A 15,590-nucleotide genomic window follows, 5' to 3' on the forward strand; every position below is an offset into this window, starting at 1 on the left:
ATTCCCTTTAATGTCTTTTTCTCAAAAAACTATCATTTAAGGTAAAATAATCACACACACACAGCAAAAAAAGAGCACCCTGAGGACTTCCCCGGTGGTACAGTGGCTGGGAGTCCACCTCCTAATGAAGGGCACAAGAGACTGATACCTGGTCTGGGAAGATCAAGGCTATGGTTTTTCCAGTGGTCATGTGTGGATGTGAGAGCTGGACTGTAAAGAAAGCTGAGCACTGAAGAATTGATGCTTTTGAACTGTGTTGCTGGAGAAGCCTCTTGAGAGTCCCTTGGACTGCAAGGAGATCCAACCAGTCCATCCTAAAGATCAATCCTGGGTGTTCATTGGAAGGACTGATGTTGAAGCTGAAACTCCAATACTTTGGCCACCTGATGTGAAGAACTGACTCATTTGAAAAGATCCTGATGCTGGGAGGGATTGAGGGCAGGAGGAGAAGGGGACGACAGAGGATGAGATGGATGGATGGCATCACCAATCAATGGATATGAGTTTGGGTAGGCTCCGGGAGTTGGTGATGGACAGAGAGGCCTGGTCTGCTGCAGTTCATGGGGTTGCAAAGAGTCAGACACGACTGAGTGACTGAACTGAACTGAACTGAACTGGGAAGATCCCACAGGCTGTGGAGCAACTAAGCTTGTAAGCCACAACGACTGAAGCCTGCAAGTCCAAGCCTGTGCTCCACAAGAGAAGCCACCACAATGAGAAGCCTGTGCACTGAGATGAAGAGTAGGCCCCGCTTGCTGCAACTAGAGAAAGCCCGTGATCAGCAACAAAGACTCAGAGCAAACAAGGATAAAATTAATTAATTAAAAAATGAGCACCCTAGGTAAACCCCAAAGTGGCTATAACACTTGTTAGTGTTTGCTACCAAAATTCAGGTGGAGGTTTACCATCTGAGCCAACAGGGAGGCCCCCAGGCAGATATTCCTAAGTGAAATTGTAGATCTACGCATTTCTGGAAGTTACATTTTTTAAAATGAAATGCGTGACTCTTATTATAAAAGAACTGTTTCATTATTGAAAACTGAGACAATGATGAAAAGCGCTTTTATTACCTTATAGTAATTTTGGTATGTTTTGGTATGTAATTTTGGTTTGACATTTTGGTATTTTTCTCAGTCTTTTTATCCCCAAGTTTTTCCTTTTTAAATATAAATGACAGTATACTGTGTATATGATTTTGTATCCTCTTTTAAAATTTATATTTAATAATTTACTGAAAGTATCTTTCTAAATTTTTATTAACTTTTCATAACTACCAGTTTAACAGTTCTATATATTCTGGAAGCACTAGAGATGGCAGAGATAGTGACTGTAATGAGGAGGAAGTGGAGACAATTATGATGAATCTTCTCACTGGACACGTCTATTGTTTCTAATTTTTTACTATTTAAAAAAATTTCCTTGTGTATAAAGATCATCTGTGTCTAAGTTTATATTTTTATGATAGATTAACAATTAGAATGATTGGGTCAAAGGCTTTTAGATACATACTTTCCAAAATATTTTTTAAAAATAATTTCTATTTATTTATTTTTGGCTGTGCTGGATCTTCACTGCTGTTCAGGCTTTTCTCTAGTTGCAGTGTGTGGGCTTTTCATTGCAGTGGCTTCTCTTTTTACAGAGAATGGCTCAGCAGTTGCGGTTCCCGGGCTCTAGAGGACAGGCTCAAGAGCTGTGGTGCACGGACTGAGTTGCTCTGCAGCATATGGGAACTTCCCAGATCAGGGATCAGACTCGTGTCCCATGCATTGGCAGGTGGACTCTTTACCACTGAGCCACCAGCGAAGCCCTCCAAAATAATTTTGCCTACTTATATTTCCATCAGATATCAAGGGAAGAAATCTACCACCACTCCTGGACCACTGAATATAACAACTTAAAAAGATTTGCTTATTTGCTAGGCAAACAAACAGTATCTCATTTTTATAACCTCATATTTTAATAAATAAAAAGGAAATAAAACAGAAGAGTAGTCCCCTAGCAAATCAAGCATTTAATTGCAGCTACTATACTTCTCTATAACATAATCAAGGAAATATAAGAACTAAGGAATAAAGAATTAAATGCATAACTATTTTATTTCTAAGTCTCAAAAGTCCTACTTGCTAATGATATCTGACAAAACTTCAAATGACCTGATGGCTGTACTACAATTTCTTTATCTCTAGCTACCAGAAGTAAGTATGAATACAGGCCTTACACAAAGACGATGTCTAGACTAGAAAACAGTCTGAGTAAATGGAGCAACATGGAAATCTTGGGTCTTTCCTTGAGCAGTCTCTAGGAAACATTCTTAGTATTTTATTTTTTTAAAAAGTAAAAATAATAGTATAGAAAATATATAAGTATAGTGTATATAATAAGGGTACAAAGAATTTTATGAAACTTTATCTCATTGACAGAAAAACAGCCTCATTTCATGGTTAAGGATGGGCTCCGGGGCCAGATTGCCTGTTACTTATAGTCTGGCTTTGCCACTCATTACCTTTGCATATCACCTGGAGCAAATCACTTAAATCTCTCTATTCCTTAACTTCCTCTATTTTAAAATAATAATAATAATTCTACTTATCTTAAAAAACTGTTGTGAGAATTACAATTTAACATTTTCACATTATTACATATATTTATATATGCTTATATTTTTAAATTATAAATGAGTTAATATTTTTTAAATGTTTAGGATAGTGCCTGGCACTAGACCAATAGTCAATATTGAGATCAGATTGATTATGTTCTTTGCAGCCAAAGATGGAGAAGCTCTATACAGTAAGCAAACTGGAGCTGACTGTGGCTCAGATCATGAGCTCCTGAGTGCAAAATTCAGGCTTAAACTGAAGACAGTAGGGAAAACCACTAGGCCATTCAGGTACGACCTAAATCAAATCCCTTATGATCATACAGTGGCAGTGACAAATAGATTCAAAGGACTGCATCTGAAAGAGTGCCTGAAGGACCACGGACAGAGGTTTATAACACTGTACAGGAGGCAGTGACTGAAAGCATCCCAAAGAAAAAGAAATGTAAAAGGGCAAACTGGTTGGTTGAGGAGGCTTTACAAATAACTGAGGAAAGAAGAAAAGCAAAAGGCAGGAGAGAATGGGAAAGATATACCCAATAGAATGCAGAAGTCCAGAGAACAGCAAGTAGAGATAAGTAAATGAAAAATGCATAGAAATAGAGGAAAACAACAGAATGGGAAGGATGAGATCTATTCAAGAAAATTGGAGATACCAAGGGGACATTTCATGTAAGGACAGGCATGATATAGGACAGAAATGGTAAGGTCCTAATAGAAGTAGAAGAGATTAAGAGATGGCAAGAATACACAGAACTATATAAAAAAGGTCTTAATAACCCTGATAACCATGATTGTGTAGTCACTCAACTAGAGGCAGCCATCCTGGAGTGTGAAGTCAAGTGGGCCTTAAGAAGCATTACTCCAAACAATGCTAGTAGAGGTGATGGAATTCCAGCTGAGCTATTTCAAATCCTAAAAGATGATGCTATGAAAGTGCTGCACTCAGCATGTCAGCAAATTTGGAAAACTCAGCAGTGGTCACAGGATTGGAAAACGTCAGTTTTCATTCCAATCCCAAGGAAGAGCAATGCCAAAGAATGCTCCAATGACCAGACAATTGTGCTCATTTCACATGCTAGCAAGGTTATGCTCAAAATCCTTTAAGTGAGGCTTTAGTATACATGAACCGAGAACATCTAGATTACAAGTTGGGTTTCAAAGATGCAGAGGAACCAGAGATCAAATTGCCAACATTTGTTGGATCATGGAGAGAGCAAAGGAATTCCAGAAAATCATCTGCTTCATTGACTACATGAAAGCCTTTGATTGTGTGGATCACAACAAGCTGCGGAAAATTCTTAAAGAGATGGGAGTACCAGACCACCTTACCTGTTTCCTGAGAAACCTGTATGCAGGTCAAGAATCAACAATTAGAACTGGACATGGAACAACGGACTGGTTCAAAATTGGGAAAGCAGTATGACAAGGCTGTATATTATCATCCTGCTTATTTATTTTATATGCAGAGTTCAGTTCAGTTCAGTTCAGTTGCTCAGTCGTGTCCGATTCTTTGCGACCCCATGAATCGCAGCATGCCAGGCCTCCCTGTCCATCACCAACTCCAGGAGTTTACCCAAACTCATGTCCATCAAGTCGGTGATGCCATCCAGCCATCTCATCCTCTGTCGTCCCCTTCTCCTCCTGTCCCCAATCCCTCCCAGCATCAGGGTCTTTTCCAATGAGTCAACTCTTCGCATGAGGTGGCCAAAGTATTGGAGTTTCAGCGTCAGTATCAGTCCTTCCAATGAACACCCAGGACTGATCTCCTTTAGGATGGACTTCTTGGATCTCCCTGCAGTCCAAGGGACTCTCAAGAGGCTTCTCCAACAACACAGTTCAAAAGCATCAATTCTTCGGCGCTCAGCTTTCTTCACAGTCCAACTCTCACATCCACACATGACCACTGGAAAAACCATAGCCTTGACTAGATGGACCTGTGTTGGCAAAGTAATGTTTCTGCTTTTTAATATGCTATCTAGGTTGGTCATAACTTTCCTTCCAAGGAGTAAGCGTCTTTTAATTTCATGGCTGCAATCACCATCTGCAGTAATTTTGGAGCCCCCAAAAATTAAGTCTGACACTGTTTCCACTGTCTCCCCATCTATTTCCCATGAAGTGATGGGACCAGATGCCATGACCTTAGTTTTCTGAATGTTGAGCAGAGTACATCAAGTGAAATGCCAGGCTGGATGAATCACAAGCTGGAATCAAGATGGCCAGGAGAAATATCAGCAGCCTCAAATATGCAGATGACACCACCCTTATGGCAGAAAGTGAAGAGGAACTAAAGAGCCTCTTGAGGAGATGAAAGAGGAGAGTAAAAAGCTGGCTTATAACTCAACATTCAAAAAACTAAGATCATGGCATCTGGTCCCATTACTTCAAGGCAAATAAGGGAAAAAAAGGAAGCAGTTACAGATTTTATTTTCTTAGGCTTCAAGATCACTGCAGACAGTGACTGTAGATATGAAATTAAAAGATGCTTGCTCCTTGGAAGAAAAGCTATGCAAACCTAGACAGCGTATTAAAAAGCAGAGACATCACTTTGCCAATAAAAGTCTGTATAGTCAAAGCTATGGCTTTCCAGTAGTCATGTATGGACGTGAGATTTGGACCATAAAGATGGCTGAGTGCTAAAGAACTGATACTTTCTAACTGAGGTGTTGGAGAAGACTCTTGAGAGTCTTGAGAGTCCCTTGGACTGCAAGGAGATCAAAGCAGTCAATCCTAAAAGAAATCAGTCCTGAATATTCTTTGGAAGGACTGATGCAGAAGCTGAAGCTCCAATACTGTGGCCATCTGATGTAAAGTGCTGACTCACTGGAAAAGACCCTGATGCTGGTAAAGACTGAAGGCAGGAGGAGAAGGGGACGACAGAGTTTGAGATGGTTGGATGGCATCACTGACTCTGTGGACCTGAGTTTGAGCAAGCTCCGGGAGTTGGTGATGGACAGGGAAGTCTGGTGTCCTGCAGTCCACAGGATTGCAAAGAGTTGGACACAACTGAGTGACTGAACTGAACTGAACTGTTATAGAGGGCTGTAGTTCAGAATGTGAGCCACCATTTTAGAGGTCAAGCTGTTAAGGAACTTTTATACTAGTTCCTAACCTGAGGCTGAGCCAGGTAGCCTTTGAGATAAGTGTGATGTGAGCTTTAGAAGAAATGAAGCAAAACACTAACCATTTTCTATCTGGCAATTTTTATCATAGGCATACAGTTGAGACTTGAACAATGCAGAAGTTAGGGACGCCAACCCTCTTGCAGTAGAAAATCCACTCATAACTTTAGATAGCTCTCTGTATCTGCAGTTCCACATCTATGGATTCAACCAACTGGGAAAAATGCAGTACTGTATTAAGTCTTCAGTAAAAACAATCCACATGTAAGTGGACCTATGCAGATCAAGCCCATGTTATTCAAGGGTATACTGCATAATACATGCCAATGAATATTATCTTCTTCAAAACCACAGTAGTTGAAAGGTCTACAGTAATTTGCGAAACAAAAAATCCTTTCTTCCCATTACCGTAACCATCAAAATCATGCTGTTTTCTGTAGAACTGCAAAGTCTACTTTTTCCTACTTTAAAGTAAAAGCAATGGCAAGAACATACTCAGAAACTACGTCAACTCCCATCTTTGTCATGTAATATGTTCTTTTATATTGCCTAAACTCGGTTTCAAATAGGTCATCATCTTCCATCTCTTCTTCTAAATTATCTGGAAAAAAGATAAACAGACAGTGGCTGACAATTAAGAACATTCCATTTTTCCATTTAATGCTTTGATAAATACACGTCAAAGTAGATGTTTATAAACTATCATAGAAATCTGTTTCATCCAATATTACTGAATTAGTCCTAATAATGGAATATAATAACTATTCTGTCGAAAAAAATAACATATATTAAAATACAGTTTGTACTCACCCTTAGAAGTTACCACTTCTTCTCCATTTTTGTCTAAAGCAGCCCAACATATGGAATTTTCCTGGCCCTATTAAAAATTATAAATCAATATAAAAGCAAGATATACTTCAAGATGAGACATTTAACAGAAAGATTTACAAAATATTAAAGATAACTGAATGATCTTTAAGTGACATACTGTAAAAGTTTATTTTAAAAATAATCCTCAAATGCTGTGTAAATGTTTTTGGTTTTATATCACTTGTTTCCTGAAGCTAAAATCTTTATTATTACAACTTAACATTTAGGCCCCTCAATGATAAGTAACAATGCTCACCAATACAAAAGAAAAATATTTGTCTAAGAAAAAACATTTCAAAATCATTTCATTTACTTAGAGAAAAGTACACAATCAATATCAAATCCTTTCAACATTTTTATATGTCAAATTCCACGCTACTGTTAACAAGAAACAATCTGTTTATAACTGAATCCAATAATTACAACTATTACCTATTTTTTATATCTCTGGTTCCCATCGTTCCTATAACTCTACCCTCCACTTCTATTTTCTTCCACGCAACTCATCTGCTTTTCTAAAGTTCTTCCATTTCATCACATTGTTCATATCCTGCCCATCTATTTTTCCACTCTTGTAATTTCATCCTTTCTCTTCTCTATTTTCTGATTGCCTACCAACTGCCAGTGACTTTCACTAGTTCTTCCAATCTAGGGTCTCTGCCAATTTTTTTGTCTGGGCTGTTTCTCCAGTTTCTTTGTTTTACCTGTGTCTCTAAAGTTAACTACATACCCCCAGACGACTTGTGAAGTTTAAGGAATGAGCTGAGGTGGGTGGAGCCAGGGATTACTGATATTTAAGTTTGGAGTAAACGTCCCCCAAAAGTTGCAGAGCCTGTTTTATTAAGATAAAAAACAGAGTAGAATGCAAACTGCTGCTAAGTTCCATAGAGGAAAAGCTAAGCAGTTAGAAAGACTACACTAAGATCAGGATAGTTGCCCTTTCTGGAGCAAGAGCTATTAGGCTTGAACTTAAATAGAAGCAGTACAGCCAAGAGACTACAGGAAGCTCAACAATTTCACCAGAATCCAATAACTATGGACTGGCTGAGGAGAATTTCAGAAGAGGTTTATTTTCCAAGCTAACACACATAAGACATTCTTTACGGCTTACAAAAGGTGTTTTACAGGGTACTAGCATATTCTAAGTGGCTCTATTATTCATTTATCAAGCACCTAACATTTACCATATATTATGACACTGTATTTTATATATGATTTTATAAATTATTTCTAGAGAAAAATAAGTGATCTTATAACATTAAATGCTACTATAAATATCCACATTTTTAAAGAGATAACTAATTTTCTGGGTTCTTAGAAATGTCTCTACACTTATTAATAGAATGGAAGAGCAAAGAAAATGCAATGCTTTTCAATGGCAAAAATAAACTGCTTTTCAAAGATCAGATTTAAATGATGGTATCTAATACAGAAAAAGAAACCAAACAATTTTTAAAATGAACATAAAGGAAAAGAGGAAATGAAACCAAAATGAGGAACCCCAAAATCATAAGAAAGAAAATGAGAAACAAGGAATATCAGTTTTACCTTTACAGGTAAAAAAATGAAAGGACACCTAAAAAAATGGACACCTTTGATTTTTTCTTTTCCTTGAAGTTCTTGGCTTCTTCTGCTGCAACACCTGCTGCTTCATTGAGGTACTTGTTACCAACTTTGCTTTCAAACCACTTGAGGTCCACAAAAACTTCACTGAAGTGTTCTCGATCAAACTACACAGAAATAGTTAAATTTATTTTAAAATAACTTAAGTATGTCTAGAAGAAAATAAAACAAACTTTTAACAATGACTGCTTCTAGGGCATAGGAAATCAGAAGATATTACTTTTGATGCATATAGGGACTTTATTTACTACTCTGAAAACTAAAAATAAAAAGTGAGTAGAAACAAAAATAATTTAGATGAAATTATTCATACAAAATAACCAACTGGAGTAGAACTATAGAAATTTTTTCTTCTGGTATTATGTAACTGGTTACTGACCATTTATAGCTACCCTGGGACAGAAAAACAAAAACTTATAGTTACTTACATCTGATAGTTTCACAAGGTATTTCTCAAATCGAGGTAAGTTGAGATGCCCACTTTCATTAATATAACCTAAACGGAACAAAAAATGAATTTGCACTAAATGTTGACATTTAAAAAAAAATAATTTTATAAATTCTTTTTTTTACAAAACATTGAGTTTCGATTAATCAAGAAAAAACACTCAGTGCTGGACCATATAAGTGACCCTAGTTTCTACAGACTTGATGTTACTGTAATACACAATATGTAAGAATTGAAGCAAAATAGAAAAAGTTTCAGGTTTACATAATAAGAATCCTCCCAAATTTCCAAACACTGGGGTGACAGTTAATTAAATTAAGTCAAGTTCTAGAATTGAGGTCACTTATTTGATATGGTAACTTAAGAAGAAAAAGACAAATATCCTGCTACTCAATTGATTGATTGATTGATTCATTGTATGGTCTGCAAGATCTTAGTTCCCTGGCCAGAGACTGAACCCGTGCCTTTGACAGTGTATGTGTGGCGTCCTAACCCCTGGACTGCCAGGGAACTCGGCTGTCTGCTTCATTCAGCGTCAGCACCACCTGTCAGTTTCCCACCGTAAACCTAAAAGTCTCTCCCTGATAGTAAATACTCTGACGTTTATCCATGCAGAAAACTGAATTTCTACAGTTAAACATGAAAAGAGCTAAGTGAAACCAACAACCTCTGCAGGCTTTTGTAAGCCATTAAAGGTAGAGATTAGTTAGGTATCTATGAATAAATGAGATTGCTTAACTTGTGTCATCTTCTCTGTTTGTGAACCATTGAAAATTGCAACTTTAGAACTTGGTGCCTTAGACTAAAAGAAACTCTAAATTCTTTTCCTACTTTAGCTGTGCATACAATAATCTAATAAACTGAGTGACATTTCCAGGGTTAGTTGAGTTTTAAATTAAAGTAGCCTCAAATGGATATTAAACTTTTCTTACCCCCAAGTTCTGGCAGGATGGTAATATATGTTCCATAAAGAAGAGGCAGTGCATCATGATTAATATGTAAATGAGGTAGATGAGGGATAAAATCATTGCCAACAAGAAATCCCATCAAAATCCAATCATCTATTATCCTTTCAATATCATATTTAAATGTGATCTTGTCCTATAGCAATATGAAGAAAAGAGTCAAATCCTTTGGAAATTTCTGCATATTCACCTCTGATCTATTTATGTTAATACTTACTTTTAATGCTGAAAACTCATAGTCAATATACTCTCTCATTAAAGACAAGTGTAGGAGGTGAAATGTGGTTTCTTCTGGTGCGCATACCCTGTAATTAGTCAGATGATCAACACAGAGTTAATTATATTTTTAAGGTTCAAGTTTAAAAGTGTGGCTTAAAATAAAATTTATCACTACAGTATAATTAATTCTTGTCATTAAGGCATGTAATTTATATGTAAGCTGCAGGGTAATGGTAAGATAAAAACATAATAACAATTATAATAGATATAAAGTTCAAAATAATTGGTTTAGAGCACGCTTTCTGTGGAAGGACTCACAGAATTAAGAAAGTCTAAATAATAAATAACAAATGTAAGAAATCAATGGGATTTGTTCTGGCCCACCTAAGGATGGCTACAAGCAAAAAGCATATAGATTAGTGAGTATATATACTTTTATATCTACTGCAGTATAGGTTAAGGCTTCAATGGTGCAGCACTATTACTTTCTCCTCTTACCTTTCCCTGGCTTGGTCCAGGGGTCTATATTCCTCGCTGTTGGCTTATATTCCAAGATTAATTACAAGTAAGAATGTAAGTTTCTTAGAGCATATTAAAAGCATTTATCCACCATGAACAAGTGGCATTTTCACAGGAATGCAAAAATGGTTCAACATAAGATAAATCAATGTAATACACCATATTAATAAACAAAGGAAAAAAACCCACATACTCATTCAACAGAAAAAGCCTATGTCAAAATTCAACACCCTTTCATGATAAAAATACTCAGCAACGCAGAAATAGAAAGGAATTTCCTTAGAATGATTAAGGGAATTTATGAAAAATCCACCACTAAGAGCATAATCAATGCTGAGAGACTGAAATTAACTTGACATGGATCAAAGACTTAAATGTAAGAGTTAAAACTTATAAAACCCTTAGACTAAAATGGGAAAAAGCTTTATGACATTGGATTCGGCAATGATTTCTTAGACACTACACTAAGAACTGTACATGACTCCATGGACATGAATTTGAGCCAACTCTGGGAGACAGTGAAGGACAGGGAAGGCTGGCGTGCTGCAGTCCATGGGGTCGCAAAGAGTTGAACATGACTGAATGACTGAACAACACTAAAATGTATACACAACAAAAGAAAAATATAGACCGGAACTCATCAAATTTAAAAATTTTGTACATCAAATGACACTATCAACAGGGTTAAAAGGCAGCCCACAGAATGGGAGAAAATATTTACAGACCATATGCCTGTTAAGGGATTACTATTCCTAATTTAATTTCTGGTCTACCTCCCAATTTATAGGCAGTATGATTTACCTTTGAGTCTTTTTGCCACCAAATCGAACTTCTTCTCTTAAAAGAGAGAAATGTGCCTCATGACTTGTTAATCCAAGCATAATCTGTTGAAAAATGATTAAGAAATGTTTTTATTCTCTCATTTTTATAGCATCAGGTTCACAAAAGCAATCAACAACATTTCTATATAAAGAAGAACATGCTTATTTAAGGAAAATAATTAGCAAGTTAAATATATAAACCTCAAAATATGATCCATTTATAGGTGATGAATGGGGTAAATTGTGTGTACTTTCGTAAGAAAACAATGTTCACCTCAGACTCACATAACCTTTACAACCACACCACTGCATCCCTATAATAATAATCTCTCTTGGTTTTTATTTCTTTCTACTTGCCATGGGGGAATGGGAAGGAATTAGAGGCAATAGCATTTCCAAATCAGAAAAATACAGGACTCTTCTGGAGGTCAGGATACCTTTAGAAGGTGAAACCTTGGGGAAAAAAAAAACTGGGAAAGGATCTTTTCAGTTAATATTCTCACATAGTATTCTAATCCCCAAAGTAAGTCAAATAGTTTAGTGAGACATATCAACCAACTGCAATGCAGAGTTTAATTTAATCCTGATTCACACAAAATAAAACATTTATGAATCAATCAGGGAAATGAGAATGCTAAATGGTTTTCTATATATTAAAGAGTGATTTATTAATATTGTTTTATATGGGATAATGACACTGGAGCTATTTTATTATTTTTAATATTCTCGATCATGAAATATTTATAGACTAAATAATATAATGTCATATACTTCAAGAATCCAGAGGAGGAGGAGGAAGGATACAGATGGTTAGGAAAAGGAGCTGAAAGTAATCGAAGGAGGAAGGAGGACACAAAGACGTTCATTATGCTCGCTCTTCTATTTTTGTTCATTCTTGCAAATTTCTGTAATAAAAAGTTAAAAAATGTCTAGCAGGGACTTCCCTTGGTGGTCCAATGGTTAAGAATCCACCTGCCAATGCGGGGACACGAGCTCAATCCCTAGTCCAGGAAGTTCTGACGCTGCTGTGGAGCAACTGAGCCCTTGAGCCACAACTACTAAGCCCATGCTCTACAGCCCATGCTCTGCAACAAGAGAAGCCACTGCAATAAGAACCCTGCACGAAAAAAAAAAAAAAAGAACCCTGCACAATGCAATGAAAAGTAGCCCCCACTCACTGCAATCAGAGAAAGCCCGAGTGCAGCAATGAAGACTCTGTGCAGCAGCAACAACAACAAAGTCTAGCAAACTTGGGTTGTGGAGTTATCAGGCGGTATTAAAAACCCTGTATTAAGCATGAGAATAAAAAGGGTCCTCTACCCAGAACTCAACAGAGAATTCACGGCACTAGGGTCAGTCAGGTGTGAATACTAACTATATGCACCTGTTGATCATAAACAATGGCAAAAGAACACCTTTTCCAAATGTTTTGAACTTTGGTAACAGCAGAAGTAGCAATTATTATCATGTCGCTAATATTTCTTTCCACAACCAGAAATCTGCTAATATTAAGACTAAGTTTCCTAAACAGGTATTTATCATAATGGCATAAAACTACAATAACAATAAGCATTTTACCTACCAAGTCAGCATCTAAGCCATAAAGACAGTGCCTGGTGTTTGGATCATGATCTGGCTTTGCCTTCTCGGATCTGATAAACTCCATGATTTTATGCTCTCCTTCGCCAGGAGTCTAGATATAATGTTAAAAAAAAAATGCAGTAATATGCTACATTTCTCAAGATTCAGTTGAAAAACTGTTTAAATAAGAAAAGATAATAACCTCATGGCCTGAGAAGTAGATGGTAACTCCTTGCCACGATTTGTCTGTAGAAATTTTCATATTTACAAAGTACTTCAGATGTTCATGTAACCTGGCCATGAATTCAGTCCCTTTAAATAAAACGATTTTAGAAATTTAATCTGAATGAGATATAAAAACAGAGTTATCAGTGATAGCATGAAACTGGATATGGGTGGGGAGGCTGAAAGCTCTCTTGCTTATCTTGCAAAGCAAATCACAACTATTTCCAATTTCACTAGTCAGCCCTATGTGAGGTTAATGTCAGATATAGAAAGTCGAAGAATTTTACTACTGCCTTGGGACTATACTTCAAATATTTTCACACAAGGGCAGAGTTTCAACTATCTAACAAACGTCAATCTTCTATCTCCTCTGCTGGATTCTAAAAGTTTTTGTTTTCTTTTTGTAAGATTGCCAATAACAACAACAACTGTTATTATTACTACTTTTAACTAAAAAAAATTACTATTAATCTGGAAACAGAGTATACAATGATTATGTTTTAGGAAAAGCCTAGATGATCAACAGTCAAAGGCAACACAGTCTTAAACCATATAATGATAAACTGCTTATTAAATTGAGCAGTGTCATTAGGGCACGTAATGAAGAGAAAACTACCACAGTAAGAAATTAATGAGAAGATACAATTTTAAGACTTTTCTTCAATGTGAAGGGTTATAATGATGTTAGACTCTAGGAAGTGCAGACTATGCTATTGCATTTAAAATTAAACTTGTAATACTGATAATTAATCCTTAAAGTCACAGAAGTCTTAACCACCTCTGAGGAGCAAAACAGTAAGCATTCTAGATAAGGAAAATGGGTTTCTTATCCAGAATAAAACAAGCTGGCTAGATGAACTTGGGTGAGCTACAACCTCACTGAGTCAGTTCTCATACAAATAAATGCCAAGACTAGGACTGATCTTGTAAGTTCGTTCTAGGTCAGGAATTCTGTGCATGTGGGAGAATCCTGTCTATAGTTGCTCTTATCAGCATCTGTAAATTCCTACAGTGGGTCTTCATAAGGGCATTTATAACCAAGGTGACCAAACCATCTTATGAAGTGACATAACTGGGAAAATATAACAAATGGAATTCTAAGGACAAAAAAAAAAAAAAAAGAGGTTACAAAAGAAAACTAAATTTACATTTTAAATTTCCTAGAATTTTTCTCTCAGTGAATTTACCTGGTGTAATGCAGTTGGAATCAAATCTGGCCTCTGCAGGAAGAGTTTCTCCTTTTTCTATTGCCTTTTTAATTTTGTCTTCAGCCTCCTTTGCTGACCTTAAATGTTAAGGGGAAAAAAAGAATCCTCAACTTTCTGGGAAAAAAAGAGATCTCTATATACAGTAAACTGTCATTTAGAAGCTTTTGTAACTAAAATACTAATTCATCAATTTTAAGTTCAAAACATGTAAGTTTTGAAATGACTATAACCAATAAAAATGAGCCTCAGATTTGCTTGTTTTATTTATTTAAAGAATTAAGTTTTTCAGCTATGGACTATAGAAGCAGAACATTATAATAGTATAAAACTGACATAGAATGTTATCCTTTGGATTCCCTCATGAAAATATCTAAAATGAAAGCCTAATAACATTAATGACATCAGTAGACAAAATGATTTCATTTTTGAGGCAACAGAATTTGCTAGGAAGAAGATGATTATTTTAGAGTCTGACAGAAACAGCTTTGAATATCAGCATCCCAATTCCAGTATGGTTTCTCTGGTAACTCACGTGTGGCACACAAATATGCCACAAGGCACATAATTGAGTAAGTCCTGCTTTATGTACATTTTCTACAGCCCTGTTACTAGTTCTAACTACTGTGCTCTGTTGAATTCTATTTCTGTGATAAACTCCTCTTTGTTTGAAAGAAGAGTTCACCTCTCTCTCACCAACCTCTTCAATATAACAAAAACTTTGAAGATAACAACTCATTTGTAATCTCTCCAATAGAAGCTATTCTTTCCTCATTTCTCCTCTTTCTTCTTTGAAGAAATGATTATTCAATGTTACTATGTGATAAGTTCTTGGGCTACAACAAAAAAGAAATGATTCCTCTTCTTAGAGTTTACACGCTAGACAGAGTGTAAGAAAACAGTGAAGAGACAGTTGCTTAGTCGTGTCTGACTCTTTGCGACCCCATGGACTGTAGCCTGCCAGGCTCCTCTGTCCATGGAATTCTCCAGGCACTAGAGTAGCCATTCCCTTCTCCAGGGGATCTTCCAGACCTAGAGATCAAATCCAGGTCTCCTGCATTGCAGGCAGATTCTTCACTATCTGAGCCACCAGGGAAGCCCTAGAGTATAAGAAATAGATAGAAATTAAATACACTGTTTAATGTAGCTGTAATACAGAGAATGTCTGGGACAGGAATAAGGTAAAACTACTAGTCTAGGTAGAAGATTATGAAGGCCAGACTGACGCAGTAGCAGTAAAGATGAAAAGAAGTAAATAGATATGACTTAGATGTGAGGAATGAGGAAGAGGGAGAGGTCCAAATTTCTCTTGGACTTTGGAGTTGCGCAGCTATTTGCATGCTGCTTTCACAGAAATAGGGACATAGAAGGAAGGCAAGTTTGAGGCAAAGATGAG

General features: G+C 36.5%; 1 protein-coding gene across 5 annotated transcripts in view; it reads right to left on the minus strand.

The window, feature by feature from the left end:
- Positions 1-15,590, minus strand: part of XRN1 (5'-3' exoribonuclease 1) — a 109,808-nt gene that overhangs the window by 79,284 nt on the left and 14,934 nt on the right. For all 5 annotated transcript variants that reach the window (XM_061167778.1, XM_061167774.1, XM_061167775.1 and 2 more), the window contains exons 3-12: positions 14,177-14,274; positions 12,967-13,076; positions 12,766-12,876; positions 11,164-11,246; positions 9,842-9,929; positions 9,592-9,760; positions 8,640-8,707; positions 8,181-8,318; positions 6,529-6,595; positions 6,214-6,319 (exon numbers count right to left, since the gene is read on the minus strand). In XM_061167778.1, coding sequence (XP_061023761.1) covers positions 6,214-6,319; positions 6,529-6,595; positions 8,181-8,318; positions 8,640-8,707; positions 9,592-9,760; positions 9,842-9,929; positions 11,164-11,246; positions 12,766-12,876; positions 12,967-13,076; positions 14,177-14,274 — 1,038 coding nt within the window. The remainder of the gene's footprint in view (positions 1-6,213; positions 6,320-6,528; positions 6,596-8,180; positions 8,319-8,639; positions 8,708-9,591; positions 9,761-9,841; positions 9,930-11,163; positions 11,247-12,765; positions 12,877-12,966; positions 13,077-14,176; positions 14,275-15,590) is intronic.

This window comes from Dama dama, chromosome 19, assembly GCF_033118175.1.
Source record: "Dama dama isolate Ldn47 chromosome 19, ASM3311817v1, whole genome shotgun sequence".
Taxonomy (NCBI): Eukaryota; Metazoa; Chordata; class Mammalia; order Artiodactyla; family Cervidae; genus Dama; species Dama dama.